General features: G+C 36.8%; 1 protein-coding gene across 1 annotated transcript; it reads left to right on the plus strand.

The window, feature by feature from the left end:
• Positions 1-71: 71 nt before the first annotated feature.
• On the plus strand, positions 72-18483 carry LOC138318857 (histone acetyltransferase KAT5-like). The gene is made up of 13 exons (XM_069261620.1): positions 72-118; positions 217-274; positions 2637-2705; positions 4021-4250; positions 5747-5833; positions 10416-10514; positions 10824-10979; positions 13942-14025; positions 14449-14538; positions 14724-14864; positions 15779-15872; positions 16106-16268; positions 16772-18483. Exons 1-13 carry the CDS (start codon positions 95-97, stop codon positions 16986-16988), a joined length of 1512 nt encoding a protein of 503 aa, XP_069117721.1. The 5' UTR covers positions 72-94; the 3' UTR covers positions 16989-18483.
• Positions 18484-18656: the final 173 nt, after the last annotated feature.

Genomic DNA, 18656 nt, shown 5'->3' on the forward strand with positions numbered 1-18656 from the left:
AAATGTTAAATTTGGTTAATGACGAGAATCGATTATTTCGGTAACACCCTAATCTTTTTGACGCTAACCTATTTACTGCGTTATTGTTATAAACATGACTGTAATGGCGGATACACAGGTACGATGACCAAAATAATCGTAGATTTGTGTCGTTTATATGTAATTTGTGGATTAAAAAATTGCTTTTGTGAAATCATTATATCGTTTTCATTTCAGATGGAGCTCAGTGAAGGGTACAGGCTCCCTGTGCTTCTCAATAATGGTGACGGATGGCGTAAGTTTTGAATCTTTCTTTACACACTTGTGTTCAAAGGGGGATAACTCTAAAGCAGGTGGTGAAATGACAGTAAAAAAGTTGACATTGAGTGGGTTTTTCAAATCCACATGATAGATGCATTCAGCAGACAACTTGTAACTCTTTTCCATCTTAACTAGAAAGAAAGACAGATACAAATATCTTTCATGATTTCTGTCCTTGCTAATCTTGAAATGAAAAATAAAACAGTTTTGTTCTTAAAGCCACACTATACGTAACTATCGACAAAAATTCAAGTTAAATTCGACTCCGATGTTGTTAGTATTTGTAGATGTAGTTGAAATTAAGATATATTAAAGAATATTTATAATGTTTTTTTAATAACTTTGGTACAGCAGTTGTTGAAAGTCGATACATGTAAACATGCCTTCATTTTAAACTGGTCGCCATAGAAGTTACGATTATTGCCGAACGGAAGTCGGAAAGTTCATGACCCGTTTTCGGAAGAGTTCGCACGGACGTTACGTAGTTACGGTAGTCACATGACGTTCTCGGCAACGACGTTACCATGTCGGCTAACTTCGGCTTGTTTGACTAAGTGGGACCCACCTAGCGATGTTTAATATTTATTTGATTTTTATCAAAATATTCCAAATCATAATCGCTCATCTTGACTTCGATTTAGTCCTATCTCTGCATGACTTACAACAGGATTTTTTTTTCAACATTCTTCTAAATCATGAAAAAAATAAGAAAGATACGGATATTGGGCCTTTAATAATAGACTAGTTATTGTTAAAAAAACAGAAAAGCAAAAACATTGGTCCTTAATTTTTACACCTCATCACAAACTGAACTGTGTGGTTACTTTGAGACCAGCGCAAAAACAGCTAGAACATTACGTTTATCACCTTCGTCACTTTGACTTATAATTAATTAATCATCAACATTGACAGCATCAAAAAATGAGAAAGAAGAAAGCACAATTTTCAAAAATGATCAAATACTTTAAATGATAAAATTAATTTACTAATCATAAAAAAGATGTTGACTCTTTGTTGCATAAAACTCAACCACCACAAAGTAATGTCATAACAAATTGGTTACCCAATGTATTATTTTCCAAATTCTGTATCTGAATTTCTACATTATAAAATGTTTCATGGAAATTATCAGAACCTGTTAAATTGTAACAGGAGCGGAAATGTATAGCTGCCAGACCGGGATTCGAACCTGGACACCAAACACTAACCGAGTGCAATACCGATAAGGAGTAACAATACATCGGACTATCAATATATTGCAATTGTATGCCTCTCATTAACTCAACTCGATCAATCGATGGCAATTTCAAAAAGTCGATAACAACCGCCGATAGTACGCCAAAACTAAACTATCGATAGTTTCAATAGTCAGATATTTTTCTGTAACTTGGACTAAAATCATGTACTCACAGAGTTTCATTCAGTAACAGACTAACAGTCATGATAAAGTGTCACTTTTCCATGCTTTTCAATCCAAATGCAAACACCGACAATGTTCTCAATCACGATCTTCATTGCGTTTGAGTTGGTACTGACGCTAGCAGGTAAAGAGAAGTAACTCTAAACCAATACTACACTAGATGTACGTTATGGCTGCCAATTCATCAACCGGATTGAAATCAAATTTATGGTGCAATACCATCACAATACTATTGCAATTGTATTCTACAATAGTTAAACTATCGCGATAGAGTTTCCCTCGATAGCAATAGTATTGCAATATTTAAAATTGTAGGCAATAGTCACTCCTAAATACCGACTGAGCTACTTGGTCACCGATGATCTACCCAGTTAAATCCCTCTATACTCCTCTCTCCTTTCTTGAAGTCTTTGCCCTGAAAGACATACAAGACCCTTCTAAACACCACCGGTCCACCGTGGGTAATATTTAGTTAGGCACAAATTCTGTAACAGGAGAGGAGAAAATGTACTGGCCTGAACCTCGGGACCCTCCAAACACTAGCCGATTGCTCTACCGACTGAGCTACTTGGTCACCAATGATTGATCCAGTCCAATCCCGCTACAAAATTATGATTTGTCATTCTTTTTTAATTACAATGTGTATATGTCAGATAGAAACATGAAGTGCTTTCACTTTCAGCCTTTCAAACTTATTATAAACAGGGTATACTATATATTTATCTAAGACCCTAAAGGTTGTCTTTACCTGTAAAACGCTCTATAGAATAGATGGATAGAGCTAAAATAGTTTGATATGATCCACAGTTAAACAAAGGCATCCATAATACACATGTATTTTATAAGAAGTGTACTTAGTAATAAACAATCTGTATTATATAGAATATGATATATTTCATGAATCCTTATGTTTCAGATATGGCAGAGATTCTCGGCAAAAAGGAATTTCAAGGAAAACATTTGTACTACATCCATTATGAAGACTGTATGTACACACATATATTGATATAAATCATCATGTATCATATCGCGATATGAATTGTATCGCCACCCACCTTGTGATACATAGCTCTATGACATATATATATACTCTCTGTGAGTTATTTCTCCTTTAGCAGTTAATATATCTATCACATCAATCAGAATAATGGGAAAGCATCCTGATGTAGAAAAGATTTTCTTAATCAACTACCGGTAAATAAATACAGTGGAACCTCCCGAAACCGATCATGGTCGGTGCATATAATTTCGGCCGGTTTAGAGAGGGTTCGGTTTGGAGAAGTGAACCGAATACCGATCATCACGATCCGGATTTAATCGATCGGAAGTCTTTTTTTACACTAGTGCACCGCATTTATGCCTAGTGTTCGTTAAAACCAACCGATATTGATTGTTAATGGGAATGTTATCACAAAAGAGAGAATCATACGTTTAAAAGGAATGGATTACAGCAAACTTGACTTTGTTACCGCTTATAAACGTATTTTAGTTAGTTAGTAGTTGCGTGAATGTTCTAATTACACGATGATCAGTCGATGCCGGCCATTATATGACATAGTCATTTTCTAAAACAATACATTGCTTCGGCTTCTTCATACAGATAATTTATGTTATCCGACAACTACATATGTAAATAAAAAAAAGTGTGATTTGAATACGAAACTTTCTCTTTATTACTAGCTCTGCTTGTTTTCCTACAGTAAACAAACCGCGTGCACATGGTAGACCTTCGTTAGATATCTTAACAATAGACATGATTAAATAATCACACCACGATCTCGGGTATAATTACCGTGTACCTATAGCCTTCACATCTGTATACATGCCCCAGGACATGTCATGCAACAACTATGGTACAGGTACGTGTGTATTTCACGGTCGGTTGATCAGACCTCAATTCAATCTATCGGTGTCGCTCAGGTAAGGCCGGTTTTCAGAAGTGTATTTTAGTTACATTTGACTATTCCGATCTCAAAATCGGTATTCGGAATTGGGAGGGATCGGTTTTGGGAAGTTTTATATACTATTAATAAAGAGGAATTCATTCCGTACATGACATCCATGTTCGGTTTCTAGAGGTGATCGGTTTTGAGAAGGTTCGGTTTTGGGAGGTTCCACTGTACTGTAGGTTGGGATATTACTCTCCAGAATGGAAAATTTACAATTGAGGAAATAAGATGTGGAACAGATCATGTAAGTATCTGTCAGATACTGAATGTTTACGAAGCATATCCTGCACTTGCAGAAATTTTTTTGATTAATAAGTACAAAATGTTTCTTTTTTTTCTACATGCATTTAGTTAATAAACGTCTGGATGAATGGGTCCCAGAAGAAAGAATGGATATGAGCAAAGCAGAACTTCCAAAGAAAGACCCTAAGACTCCCAAAAAAGAAACAGGAAAACTTGGAGGAGGTGGTGGGGGAGTAGGAGGAGGAGGAAGTGGAGGGGGATTAGGAGGTGGAGGTGTCAGTGGTAGTGGTGGTGCAGGTCCTGGATCTAGGCCCGTCACACCAGAAAAAGAACTATTGGTAACCTATTATTACACAGATAAAAGCATTATGAATTACTATAAATGCTATGAATTTACAGCGCCGTTACAATTAAAGTGTTCCTGTTTACACTCATTCACTCGATAGACACGTTGGCTGGTAGCTGATGTAGTAGGCTGGTAACTGATGCAGTAGATTAGATTTTAATTGGCATGTAACAAAGGCACTGATTGGCTGAAGCATCAGCAGCCTGACTGATTGCCCCCCGACTGACAAGATCGCCGACAAAATTGAGAAGTAGGCGGAGCCGGCAGATCTTTGAAATTCATACCCGACTCTGTTGTACAATGTGTTTGATCACGTTGTGTACTATTTAATTTTTTACAATGTATACATTCAATCAATGTACGTTCCAATGGATCAAATTTTTCATCGTGTTTGTTAATGTGTTGGGTTTATATCTATTGTATCCATTGTAATGTTACATGTAATGTCATAGCCGAATCTAAATTCTGTTGTACCTTCTGACTGGCTTTTCCGCTGCAAGGTCCGTTTGGTGTGGAAAACAAATCAGGTACGACTGACATTCCAATGAAACACGGTTTTGTTACATACCTGGATGTTAGTAAGGGATTTTATTCTAGTTGTAGACGTCGAGTTTGAATGCATTGCCTAAATACTTGTAATTTAATTTGATTCATATTTGCGTGACCCTCACAGGTAATGTTCTCAGAGGTTGGCGCATGCTCGGCGGTAGTTTACAAAATATTGGTTGGTTTTAGCCGAGAAATTGTAAGCACTAGATTCAAATGCATCTCTCTGATTAAATACTGGTGACAAAGTTAAAAAAAAATCTACGCCTACAGCTGCAATAGCATCCCCTACTCACATCCAGGTATGTGTCAAAGCCATGTTTTATCAGAATATATTTTGACAAGACACGATGGTCGGTCATACATTGTACCCGATTTGGTTTCCCACACCTTGCGGTAAAGTAATAAATAGTCAGAAGCAGGTGATTTATTTTCCTTACAATTTCTGTCTTTCCATACGTACTTCACTGATTAGCGCTGATCAGTGTCTATACATGAGATAATTAAAATGTATTTGTGTAATCTTTTCACATTATGAAGCTTCCGATGCCGATCATTTTATGTATATATACTGCTTACTGGTAAAGTACACGTTTCTGATCTTGGTAATCACTGACAGACATTTCCGACTGTTTAGCTCGGCCCCTACATTGAAGAGGCAGCCAATGAGAGCGGCGCTTACACAGCTTATTGAATGTTTTTGGCAAACTGACTAGCTACCATGCAACCAATCAACGGAACCACCCACTAGACTTGCCGTCACATGTACGCTTATTCTAATGGCGCTGTAAAGTAATGTAAGAATGCCAAAAGCAGACTCAGATACTACTGATCTAATGTTAGTTTAATAGAAAGGTTGATTTTACTTAAAGCAAAATCAATATATACTATTGTTATATTAAATGTAATTTAATTGTTATTTTTGTTTTCTCTTTGTCATAGAATGGCTCAGCAGTGACTCTTTCTTTATCAAATAAAAAGTCATCTGTAAGCAGAAAACGAAAGGGACCAGAAGAAGACTCTAATATGGTAAGTTTTGTTGATGTTAAAGGGGTATTCCTTGTAACTGTAGTCAAAACTTTTACAAAATAAAAAATCTCGGCCTTTTGAATTTTTAGCGTGCCTTGAAATTCATGGCCCTTACGTGAATAACAAAATTTAAAAGTTAGGAGAAGTAAATTATTCGTTTAATTAATTAATTAAATTATTTTGTGGCGGTCCGCCACTATGTGGTTAGCCCTGCCCACATTCTGATGGGAAATGTATAGATCGCGCATGTGTGACCGCTTGAAAAACAAATGGACGGTTTTATGCAGTAGACCTATGCAATAGTAAATAATTTTGAATATGCCGAGACCAATTTTCCACTTATGAACGAATAAACCTTTAAGGCTATATGATATCCGTTTCATTATAAATCCCGACGTTTGATTTGATTACCCCCAATAGGCCACGCTGTTCATATGCTGCTTTAATTTGATACAGATCTTACAGCCAATACGGAATACGTGCATCGTCAACAAATAACACAAAGTTTAAATACTGGTCAGTTTTTATGATATAATATGAAATATCAGGATGACCTATAGTCGTCATGTTTCGTCCGTCGTCGTCCGCCGTCCGCTGTGCGCCGTCCGCCGTCCGCCGTCCGCCGTGCGCCGTCCGCCGTGCGTTAACTTTTCACATTTTGAACTTCTTCTCAAGTTCTACCAGTGCGATTTGGCTGAAACTGGCATGAAAAGATCCTGACATGGTCCTGACAAAGTGTTGTTATTTTTTGGGTCGATCCGAAATCCAAGATGGCCGCCACAGCCGCCATCTTGAAAACACATTTTGAACTTCTTCTCAAGTTCTACAGGTGCGATTTGGCTGAAACTTGCATCAAATGATTCTGACATGGTACCGACAAAGTTTTGTTAGTTTTCGGGTCGATCCGAAATCCAAGATGGCCGCCACAGCCGCCATCTTGAAAACACATTTTGAACTTCTTCTCAAGTTCTACCAGTGCGATTTGGCTGAAACTTGCATCAAATGATCCTGACATGGTCCCGACAAAGTGTTGTTATTTTTTGAGTCGATCCGAAATCCAAGATGGCCGCCACAGCCGCCATCTTGAAAACACATTTTGAACTTCTCCTCAAGTTCTACAGGTGGGATTTGACTGAAACTTGCATGAAATGATCCTGACATGGTCCTGATAAAGTGTTGTTATTTTTCGGGTCGATCCGAAATCCAAGATGGCCGCCACAGCCGCCATCTTGAAAACACATTTTGAACTTCTCCTCAAGTTCTACCAGTGCGATTTGGCTGAAACTTGCATGAAATGATCCTGATATGGTCCTGATAAAGTGTTGTTATTTTTCGGGTCGATCCGAAATCCAAGATGGCCGCCACAGCCGCCATCTTGAAAACACATTTTGAACTTCTCCTCAAGTTCTACAGGTGGGATGTGACTGAAACTTGCATGAAATGATCCTGACATGGTCCTGATAAAGTGTTGTTATTTTTCGGATCAATCCGAAATCCAAGATGGCCGCCACAGCCGCCATCTTGAAAACACATTTTGAACTTCTTCTCAAGTTCTACAGGTGCGATTTGGCTGAAACTTGCATCAAATGATCCTGACATGGGTCCTGATAAAGTGTTGTTATTTTTCGGATCAATCCGAAATCCAAGATGGCCGCCACAGCCGCCATCTTGAAAACACATTTTGAACTTCTTCTCAAGTTCTACCAGTGCGATTTGGCTGAAACTTGCATGAAATGATCCTGATATGGTCCTGATAAAGTGTTGTTATTTTTCGGGTCGATCCGAAATCCAAGATGGCCGCCACAGCCGCCATCTTGAAAACACATTTTGAACTTCTCCTCAAGTTCTACAGGTGGGATGTGACTGAAACTTGCATGAAATGATCCTGACATGGTCCTGATAAAGTGTTGTTATTTTTCGGATCAATCCAAAATCCAAGATGGCCGCCACAGCCGCCATCTTGAAAACACATTTTGAACTTCTTCTCAAGTTCTACTGGTGCGATTTGGCTGAAACTTGCATCAAATGATCCTGACATGGTCCCGACAAAGTGTTGTTATTTTTCGGGTCGATCCGAAATCCAAGATGGCCGCCACAGCCGCCATCTTGAAAACACATTTTGAACCTCTTCTCAAGTTCTACCGGTGCGATTTGACTGAAACTTACATGAAATGATCCTGACATGGTCCTGATAAAGTGTTGTTATTTTTCGGATCGATCCGAAATCCAAGATGGCCGCCACAGCCGCCATCTTGAAAACACATTTTGAACTTCTTCTCAAGTTCTACCGGTGCGATTTGGCTGAAACTTGCATGAAATGATCCTGACATGGTCCCGACAAAGTATTGTTACATCTCTGGTTGATCACAAATCGAAGATGGCTACCATGACACTATATCTAATTAATTTCTTATATGTTAAGGCCCTTGGGCCTCTTGTTTGAAATAAAATTTGTTGAAAGAAATTGAAAATGATCCTGATGTGGTCCTGACAAAGTGACAACATATATAATTAATTTTACTATTGCAAAGGTAGTCAGATGACCGTTAAGGCCCTTTGGGCCTCTTGTTATGATATAATATGAAATATCAAATCTGTTACAGTAGATATACAACACACATGCTCATCTCGCTTTCCAACACTTCTGAGTCCGACATTTTGTAAATTTGATCCGCTCTGTCAACGTACAATTTAACTCTCTGCGCATGCGTTTGTCATGAAACACCATTAATATTACAAGGCTGTCTGGAAGCAATGACTTTCTAAGCATCCTTTACATTATTTAAAAAAATAGTAATACAATGATGATTGATTTGTCCAAAAGTAACATCATATTGTAAAAGACTTTTCAGTATTTGATTACTGTATATGTTCATCAGATTACTAGAAAAACTAGAGTTATGCCCCTTGATCACAAAGAAAATGATAATGGTATATGGCAAAGTGATTACCAAGATAACGTGTATCAATTTTGAATAACAATATTGCAATGACATAATTCTAGTCAGTAACAGGAGTAAGAAGAATTGTTAACCACAAGATTTTTAGGTCATCTGACCCGAAGTCATCATGTTTCGTCCGTCGTCGTCGTGCGCTGTGCGCCGTCCACCATCCGCCGTGCGTTAACTATTCACATTTTGAACTTCTTCTCAAGTTTGACCAGTGGGATTGAACTGAAACTTACCTGAAATGATCCTGAGATGGTCCCGACAAAGTGTTGTTATTTTTCAGGTCGATCCGAAATCCAAGATGGCCGCCACAGCCGCCCTTTTGAAAACACGTTTTGAACTTCTTCTCAAGTTCTACCGGTGCGATTTGGCTGAAACTTGCATGAAATGATCCTGACATGGTCCCGACAAAGTGTTGTTATTTTTCGGGTCGATCCGAAATCAAAGATGGCCGCTACAGCCGCCATCTTGAAAACACATTTTGAACTTCTTCTCAAGTTCTACTGGTGCGATTTGGCTGAAACTTGCATGAAATGATCCTGACATGGTCCCGACAGAGTGTTGTTATTTTTCGGGACGATCCGAAATCCAAGATGGCCGTCACAGCCGCCATTTTGAAAACACGTTTTGAACTTCTTCTCAAGTTCTACCGGTGCGATTTGGCTGAAACTTGCATGAAATGATCCTGACATGGTCCCAACAAAGTGTTGTTATTTTTCGGGTTGAACCGAAATCCAAGATGGATGCCACAGCCGCCATTTTGAAAACACATTTTGAACTTCTTCTCAAGTTCTACCGGTGCGATTTGGCTGAAACTTGCATGAAATGATCCTGACATGGTCCCGACAAAGTGTTGTTATTTTTCGGGTCGATCCGAAATCAAAGATGGCCGCTACAGCCGCCATCTTGAAAACACATTTTGAACTTCTTCTCAAGTTCTACTGGTGCGATTTGGCTGAAACTTGCATGAAATGATCCTGACATGGTCCCGACAAAGTGTTGTTATTTTTCGGGTTGAACTGAAATCCAAGATGGATGCCACAGCCGCCATTTTGAAAACACATTTTAAACTTCTACTCAAGTTCTACCGAAGGGATTTGGCTGAAACTTGCATGAAATGATCCTGACATGGTCCCGACAAAGTATTGTTACATCTCTGGTTGATCCCAAATCGAAGATGACTACCATGACACTATATCTAATTAATTTCCTATATTTAAAGGCCCATGGGCCTCTTGTTTGAAATGAAATTTGTTGAAAGAAATTGAAAATGATCCTGACATGATCCTGACAAAGTGACACCATATATAATTAATTTTACTATTGTCAAGGTAGTCAGATGTCATTAAGGCCCTTTGGGCCTTTTGTTTTCTGACCGTTTTACTTCTTTGTGGAAATGGAATAAAATTGGTGTATTCACAATGATTGGGAAAGTATGCCATGGAGTAACCTGCAAATGTTTGGAATTTTACTACAATTTGAAATAATTTCCATTGGGAATGGGGCCCATTATTGGTTGAAAAGCCATATTTTCTAATTTTAAAGCATTGTAGTAAAGAATATGTAAGCCTTAGCTACATTGTTTATTTAAAAGTATTTAAAATGTCATATTATGTCTTTCTTTTAAACACTAGTTGAGTGTGACCATACCGTGCCAAATTGCAGATACACCAACACATAGCCGGAATTCCACTCCTACGCCAAGTCTACAGCCACAAACACCACTTCCTTTGGTAATATTGACAGTCCTTTATACAGAGATCATTCATGGACTTACACACATTTATAGATGGAAAGATGTGTGTTAAGATACATTTTATTGCTAGTCCAATAACAGTGGGAAAGTAAGGTGTGGACAGAGTTTGAAAAATAACTGTTGAAACTGTAAAAATGGTTTCATAAAGTTTATCAACATCCCGCCTTAATATTAGTTTGAGAAATGTATCTATTACTTTATGGACTTAATTGTCATATGAAAATAGGGAGAAAGGAGAACATGTTTCAAAGTAACAATTTTCTCATCAAATTTGTGTTCATTTCAGGATCCACAGGAAGCCCCTTCAGGGGCTAAAGTTCCTCGTCAGACGGGCAGTATGGTGGCCCACCACGACGATATCATCACCAGAATGAAAAACATTGATCTGATAGAACTAGGAAGATATAGAATAAAGCCTTGGTACTTCTCTCCATACCCACAGGTAACCTATCATCTTGTATACATACTTCTCTCCGTACTTCTCCCCATACCCACAGGTAACCTATCATCTTGTATTCATACTTCTCTCCATACTTCTCTCCATACCCACAGGTAACCTATCATCTTGTATACATACTTCTCTCCGTACTTCTCCCCATACCCACAGGTAACCTATCATCTTGTATTCATACTTCTCTCCATACTTCTCTCCATACCCACAGGTAACCTATCATCTTGTATTCATACTTCTCTCCATACTTCTCTCCATACCCACAGGTAACCTATCATCTTGTATTCATACTTCTCTCCATACTTCTCTCCATACCCACAGGTAACCTATCATCTTGTATTCATACTTTGATTTAAACATATTTTATTTGCATATATACAAATGGGATCAGACACAAGTTGAATAACTTATAGCCCGTCTTCTCCCGTAATACATGAATGATGAAATATATAATGACCGCAAATATATTAAGAAAATGATGATGAAGAATATCAAGGTTTAAATTTATGATAAGAATTACAAAACATGTATCGTTTTATGAAGTACCCGTACCCGCATGTCCGTATAAAAGTATGTATTTGTATGAAATATCATCATCAGAATTACATTTACATCGTAAAACTGATTTGACATTTCTTTAAAATTAAGGCTATATCTGATACAAAACTAAATAGTGTAACAATATAATATATATATATAAGCTAGCATTGTTGATATAGAGTAGGTGACACAGTAGACCGCATACCCTATGACACACACTGTAACTGAACACATAGCACCTCACCACGTAATGTCTATTCCTTCTTCTGTAAAGCACACACCACTGTTCCTGTCCCTGAAATTCCGAGCTTGGGGCTCCCTGTATATTCGGATGCGATCGACTGTGTCACCATAATATCATAATATTAAGAACGAACGGATATTTTGATACAAATGATATTAGTTAAAACGTTTAGTATGGCCAAGGACGTATATGAGAAGGATAAGTCACACTGGGTTTTGGGGAAGTCCAAGGCAGGCGCTTTTGTGTTTGTGCACTGACCGTGACGTTGGGCGACGACTGATTTTCCTTTGATATCCGCCGGCGCAGCCTTTGATGTAGCTTGTGGGTGCGAGGGTTACCGCCTTACTTTCTGAAGCGGGGCCGTCATTTCATGAGCTGTCGATTATTTTTAACGAAAATTTAAGACATATCCTTTAAATATTCCGTCTTTAAAGCAAGTAATATACGTCGTGAAATTTAATAAACTTTACAATGGTGTTTCGTTTGACTCGATAAGACAAGTATTTGTTGAGAAAAACGGTTTTTATTCCCGGTTCATAGGCGTCTCGCGTGGTGTTTAGTAATGTAAAGAGACAGTCACGAATCCTTCTCACTTATAAATCCTTGGTATGGCTAATAAAGTCTTGGACTAATAAAAATAAAGAACAGTTTTCATTATAAGAAAGTGCTTCCGAACCAAACAGCAGAAGATCTACATTCATACTTCTCTCCTTACCCACAGGTAACCTATCCCCTTGTATACATACTTCTCTCCATACTTCTCTCCATACCCACAGGTAACCTATCATCTTGTATTCATACTTCTCTCCATACCCACAGGTAACCTATCCCCTTTTATCCATACTTCTCTCCATACTTCTCTCCATACCCACAGGTAACCTATCATCTTGAATTCATACTTCTCTCCATACCTACAGGTAACCTATCCCCTTGTATACATACTTCTCTCCATACCCACAGGTAACCTATCCCTTTATATAAATACTTCTCTCCATACCCACAGGTAACCTATCCCCTTGTATGACTACTTCTCTCCATACCCACAGGTAACCTATCCCCTTGTATGAATACTTCTCTCCATACCCACAGGTAACCTATCCCTTTGTATACATACTTCTCTCCGTACCCACAGGTAACCTATCCCTTTGTATAAATACTTCTCTCCATACCCACAGGTAACCTATCCCTTCATATTCATACTTCTCTCCATATCTACAGGTAACCTATCTCTTTATATTCATACTTCTCTCCATATCTACAGGTAACCTATCCCCTCATATTCATACTTCTCTCCATATCCACAGGTAAACTATCCCTTTGTATACATACTTCTCTCCATACCCACAGGTAAACTATTCCTTTGAATAAATACTTCTCTCCATACCTACAGGTAACCTATCCCTTTGTATACATACTTCTCTCCATACCCACAGGTAACCTATCCCTTTGTATAAATACTTCTCCACAGGTAACCTATCCCTTTGTATAAATACTTCTCTCCATTCCCACAGGTAACCTATCCCCTTGTATTCATACTTCTCTCCATTCCCACAGGTAACCTATCCCCTCATATTCATACTTCTCTCCAAACCCACAGGTAACCTATCCCCTCATATTCATACTTCTCTCCATATCCACAGGTAAACTATCCCTTTGTATACATACTTCTCTCCATACCCACAGGTAAACTATCCCTTTGTATACATACTTCTCTCCATACCCACAGGTAACCTATCCCTTCATATTCATACTTCTCTCCATACCTACAGGTAACCTATCCCTTTGTATACATACTTCTCTCCATACCCACAGGTAACCTATCCCTTTGTATAAATACTTCTCTCCATTCCCACAGGTAACTTATCCCCTTGTATTCATATTTCTCTCCATTCCCACAGGTAACCTATCCCCTCATATTCATACTTCTCTATATTTCTCTCCATATCCACATGTAACCTATCCCCTCATATTCATACTTCTCTCCATATTCATACTTCTCTCCATATCCACAGGTAACCAATCCCTTTGTATTCATATAAGGATTGCATATAACTATATACCTAGTTTAATATGATAACTAAGTTTCATATGAAATCTTGACCTTTTCGTTAAATTGAAAGTTTGTTTATACTGATACTCACATTTCTAATACAGTTGTTTGTTTTGTAGGAACTTTCTGGTACACCAATTGTCTTCATTTGTGAATTTTGTCTGAAGTATGTCAAAAGCAATAAATGTTTGGAAAGACATTTAGTAAGTACGACAGAATTACTATTAAATTGGCATAATTATATATGTCTTTCTGGGAAGTGAGCAATTTTAACTGTGGAAACTGTTTGAAAAGATATGTGTAATTTCTGTTGAAATTTATATTCCATTCATTATTTTATTATACACCTTTAACAAATGCTTGATCATCTTTTCATAAACAAATCCTATTGATATGCTGGGCATTGGACAATAAAATCCCCGTTGCCATGAAAGGTCATAGTACTGTATTACCCATGTCTTGTCTGGTCATGTCAATTCCTATTTAGATTTCATATGCAGGCAGATGCATTTATCTCTTACCGGGTACACATTTATGTTTGGTGCATACATGTTTTTCCTTGGAAATACTTCCTAAATGCATTAAAACGTTTATATTATTTCTTGTAAAATTGATTTTTCTTTTAGGCAAAATGTCTTTTAAAACACCCTCCTGGAAATGAAATTTATCGCAAGAGTAACATATCCTTCTTTGAAATTGATGGGAGAAAGAGTAAGGTAGGTATAGACTTCATAGCTACTTTCGTTACAATATAAAATATTTTGTATCAATGATAAGTGGTACAGTCATTTTGTTGCTTTTGTAGTCGTGGTCTCTACAGAAAGTTTATACCAACAAAAAGTCCACATAATACTGTCATTTCTTTAAAACATATCATTACTTTGCTTCCTTTATGTTTCAGAGTTATGCACAGAATCTCTGCCTTTTGGCAAAATTATTTCTAGACCACAAAACCTTATACTATGACACAGATCCATTCTTATTCTATGTCATGTGTGAACAAGATGTCCGAGGTTACCACATAGTGGGGTTCTTCTCCAAGGTAAGGGAATAACGTGTATAAACAAAAGTATTCTCTATGGATGGTGGGTCAGATAATTTAAGACATTTTGATCTGTAAGATTCTGGATTCCTGATATTTTCACTAGTAATCAATACTCTGATTACTCAGTAAATGATTTCTGTGTCAAAAGCAAATTAAAATTTTTTGTTTCTTTATTCTGAGAAGTTCCAAACAGCAGGAGAATATAGATGGGAATATATGAGTACAATGTATTTAAAATTAATTACACATTAGGTATTTGGAAACATTTAGCTAACCCAGCACTGCCTTCCTACATCACATAATTTTGATAAATAAATTATATCCTTATGGATATTTAAAGGGACAATTCAGCCTAAGAGAACATTATATATCGGGGGAAAAAACCCAGTTCTAATGGAAATTAGATCAGTCGGTTTTACTGTGATATGCCTGAAAAGCTCATGGTTGTAACATGTGTGTAGATGTTTAAACTCGCTCACTGTCCGCCATTACACATTGTGGTCTAACTTCTTATATGCTGAACCCTGTCCCTTGCTCGTAGAGTAATGCAATTTTGGTCTAGAACTGCTCAAATCGTTCTGACAGTAGTGTTTTTACCTTATCAGGTCAATTATCTTGCCTAAAAATAATTTTATCACCTTCTCAGTGGTTATGTAGTTTATTTGTTTAACGTGCGAGACTTTGGCTCGGGTATGGGTACAGCGTCCATATATATTGTACCTGCTTAATTGTATTTGTTAACGATTTGATATTTCAACGATATTAATTAAAATACTTAACAATGTTGTGGAATTTGTCAATGTTTTACGTTATATGTTTCATAAGAAAAGTAGAACAATACATTTATGCCATATTTTGCTTCTGGTTATGTAAAAGAATTTACTTGAATTAGTGAATTGTCCCTTTAACAGGAAAAAGAATCTACAGAGGACTACAATGTAGCTTGTATATTAACTCTACCACCCTACCAGCGAAAGGGCTATGGCAAACTGCTGATAGAATTTAGTAAGTATCAAGTCTGTATTTCTATAATGTTATAATTTGTCTTGGTATTTAGTAAGTAGGGTGTTTTGTTTCACCAACAAAATTTCACTGTGAATTGGTTTGACCTACTGGAGATGGATCTCTATACTAATATTTATATGTAATTTTTACCAACTAGAGATGGATCTCTATACTAATCTTTATGTAAGTTTTCCCACTGGGGATAGATACAAATGTTTATTTGCAAATTTCAGGTTATGAATTATCCAAAGTGGAAGGGAAGACGGGTTCCCCTGAGAAGCCACTATCAGACCTTGGCCTGTTGTCATACAGGAGTTACTGGTCACAAACAATCCTGGAAATTCTCATCAACATGAAACCAAGTGAAGGCACCGATCGTCCCATCATCACAATCAAGTATGCTATCACTTTAGATATTCGATCAGTATCTGATCTTGTCAGAAAGTTAAAACTAAATACTGTATAGCTGGTAATTTTTCTGGGACATAATTGTGGTCACAAAAAATTTAATATTTGATACAGTATTAAGTATTGCGTAAATCACATTAACACCTTTAGCCAAACATGAATTTTTTTATTCATGGAAATGAGATATTCCTGTTATATGAAAAAAACATGAAACATTTGACCTGGCCATAATTTAGTAAGTCACAAATACATAAATTGACGAAATGCAAAAAACTAGAATGACAAAGATCTGAGTCTTATCATGTTTAGTAGGTGGACTGGAAAATTTTATTATTGCATTGAAGCAAAATTGATCACATATCTGGTTTCATAGGATTTAATACATACTTCTTTAGTTCTTGTATAACTATTAAAGGTGCTGTTTTTGTTTTTTTCCTGCTATTTATTTGTTTACTGAAAAGACGACTATAACATAAGAATATTTTTTCCAGTGAAATCTCAGAAATGACCAGTATCAAAAAAGAGGATGTGATTTCCACCTTACAACACTTGAATCTCATAAACTACTACAAGGGACAGTATATCATCACGTTATCTAATGAACAAATAGACACTCAGCTCAAGGCCATGGCTAAACGCAAAGTGAGAATAGATGCTAAGTGTCTGCACTGGCAGCCTAAAGACTGGAGTAAACGGGGCAAATGGTGAGAGGAGGATGGCACTGTGTTAGTGAAAGAATTCTACCATCCATCGTTGTGAGGAAGGATCTGAATATTTTAGTGAAAATGTAAAGAATTCTCCAATTCTTTATCGGTGGGAAAGGATTTGAATGTTTTAGTGAAAATGTAAAGAATTCTCCAATTCTTTATCGGTGGGAAAGGATTTGAATGTGTTAGTGAAAATGTAAAGAATTCTCCAATTCTTTATCGGTGGGAAAGGATTTGAATGTTTTAGTGAAAATGTAAAGAATTCTCCAATTCATCATTGGTGATCAAGAAGCTGAATGTTTTAGTGGAAATGTAAAGAATTCTTCCATCCTTCATTTGTGAGCAAGAAGCTTAATGTTTTAGTGAAAATGTAAAGAATTCATCCATCAGTCATTGGTGAGAAAGGATCTGAATGTTTTAGTGAAAATGTAAAGAATTCTCCCATCCATCATTAGTAAGCAAGAAGCTGAATGTTTTTAGTGAAAATGTAAAGAATTCCCCCATCCGTCATTGGTGAGCAAGAAGCTGAATGTTTTAGTAAAAATGTAAAGAATTCATCCATCAGTCATTGGTGAGAAAGGATATTAATGTTTTAGTGAACATGTAAAGGAAGTTTTGTGTTGTCTTTGATATGACTGAAAAATTGGCAGTTTTCTTTTATAATGACTATTAGAGAATAATAATCAAAATGGGTCTGTCAAGTATATGGGGATAAATGTGATGTATCTCAACTCTTGTGAAAGGTTTTGGCTCATCAGCACTCTGCAAGCTTCATGCTGACCAAACAAAGATATTCTACTTGTGTAAAGATATCCCTATCGACTTGATAGATTCATGTAAGATTATTTTAATCTTGGTCAATGAAGCTGTTAAGCCTATACACAGTTGCAGATACAACATTGGAAATAATATGTAATATCACAGTTTGAAAGTATTCCTTTCATTTCCTAAATCAATTAGTTTGATGTTGTTATGGAATCCCATATCTGTGCCTATCTACTGAACAACACTTACTTTTAGTAAACTTGGTAAATAAATGTTAATTGTATATTATGACATAATGTGCTTACTTAACAGTATGTATGTATACATGTATGTTCTTAATTATACATTTATCTATTCGCATATTACAGATTTATCTGTCCTTGCATATAGGTGTTGATCGTGACATTATCCGTTTGTGAGTAAAAATTAGATATGTCATTTGTATGCTCACAATCACAAGGCATAACATTCAAAACCTTCTGGCAAGAGATGATAACTTTGTAACTTGAAATCTTCATTATTGATATTGTGTTTTGTAGCCTAATAGCTTCATTCTACATTAGTTAAATTTGTGAGTAATTGTGATAGAATAGGAGCAAGAGAGTAAGAATGTTTGAATTATCAATCTCAACATAAAGAAAGGAAGAGATGGAGCATGCAATAATACCTTATTTAATACCTTATTTTGATATGTGTATGTAATGACAATAAAATGGACAGAAACAATCTTAGTAATGTTGGTGTTTATCTTACCAAAGGAGAAATGATACCACATCTTGACCTTGATTTACTTTGTTCTACTCTCTGTTAATGTACGTCACAATGGTAGTTTAAAGAACACCATGGAGATGAAGACATGATTTAAATCAGATTGTGCATTGGAGGGGTGTAAGACAATGTGTTA

The sequence above is a fragment of the Argopecten irradians genome, chromosome 3 (genome assembly GCF_041381155.1).
Source record: "Argopecten irradians isolate NY chromosome 3, Ai_NY, whole genome shotgun sequence".
NCBI classification, from domain to species: domain Eukaryota; kingdom Metazoa; phylum Mollusca; class Bivalvia; order Pectinida; family Pectinidae; genus Argopecten; species Argopecten irradians.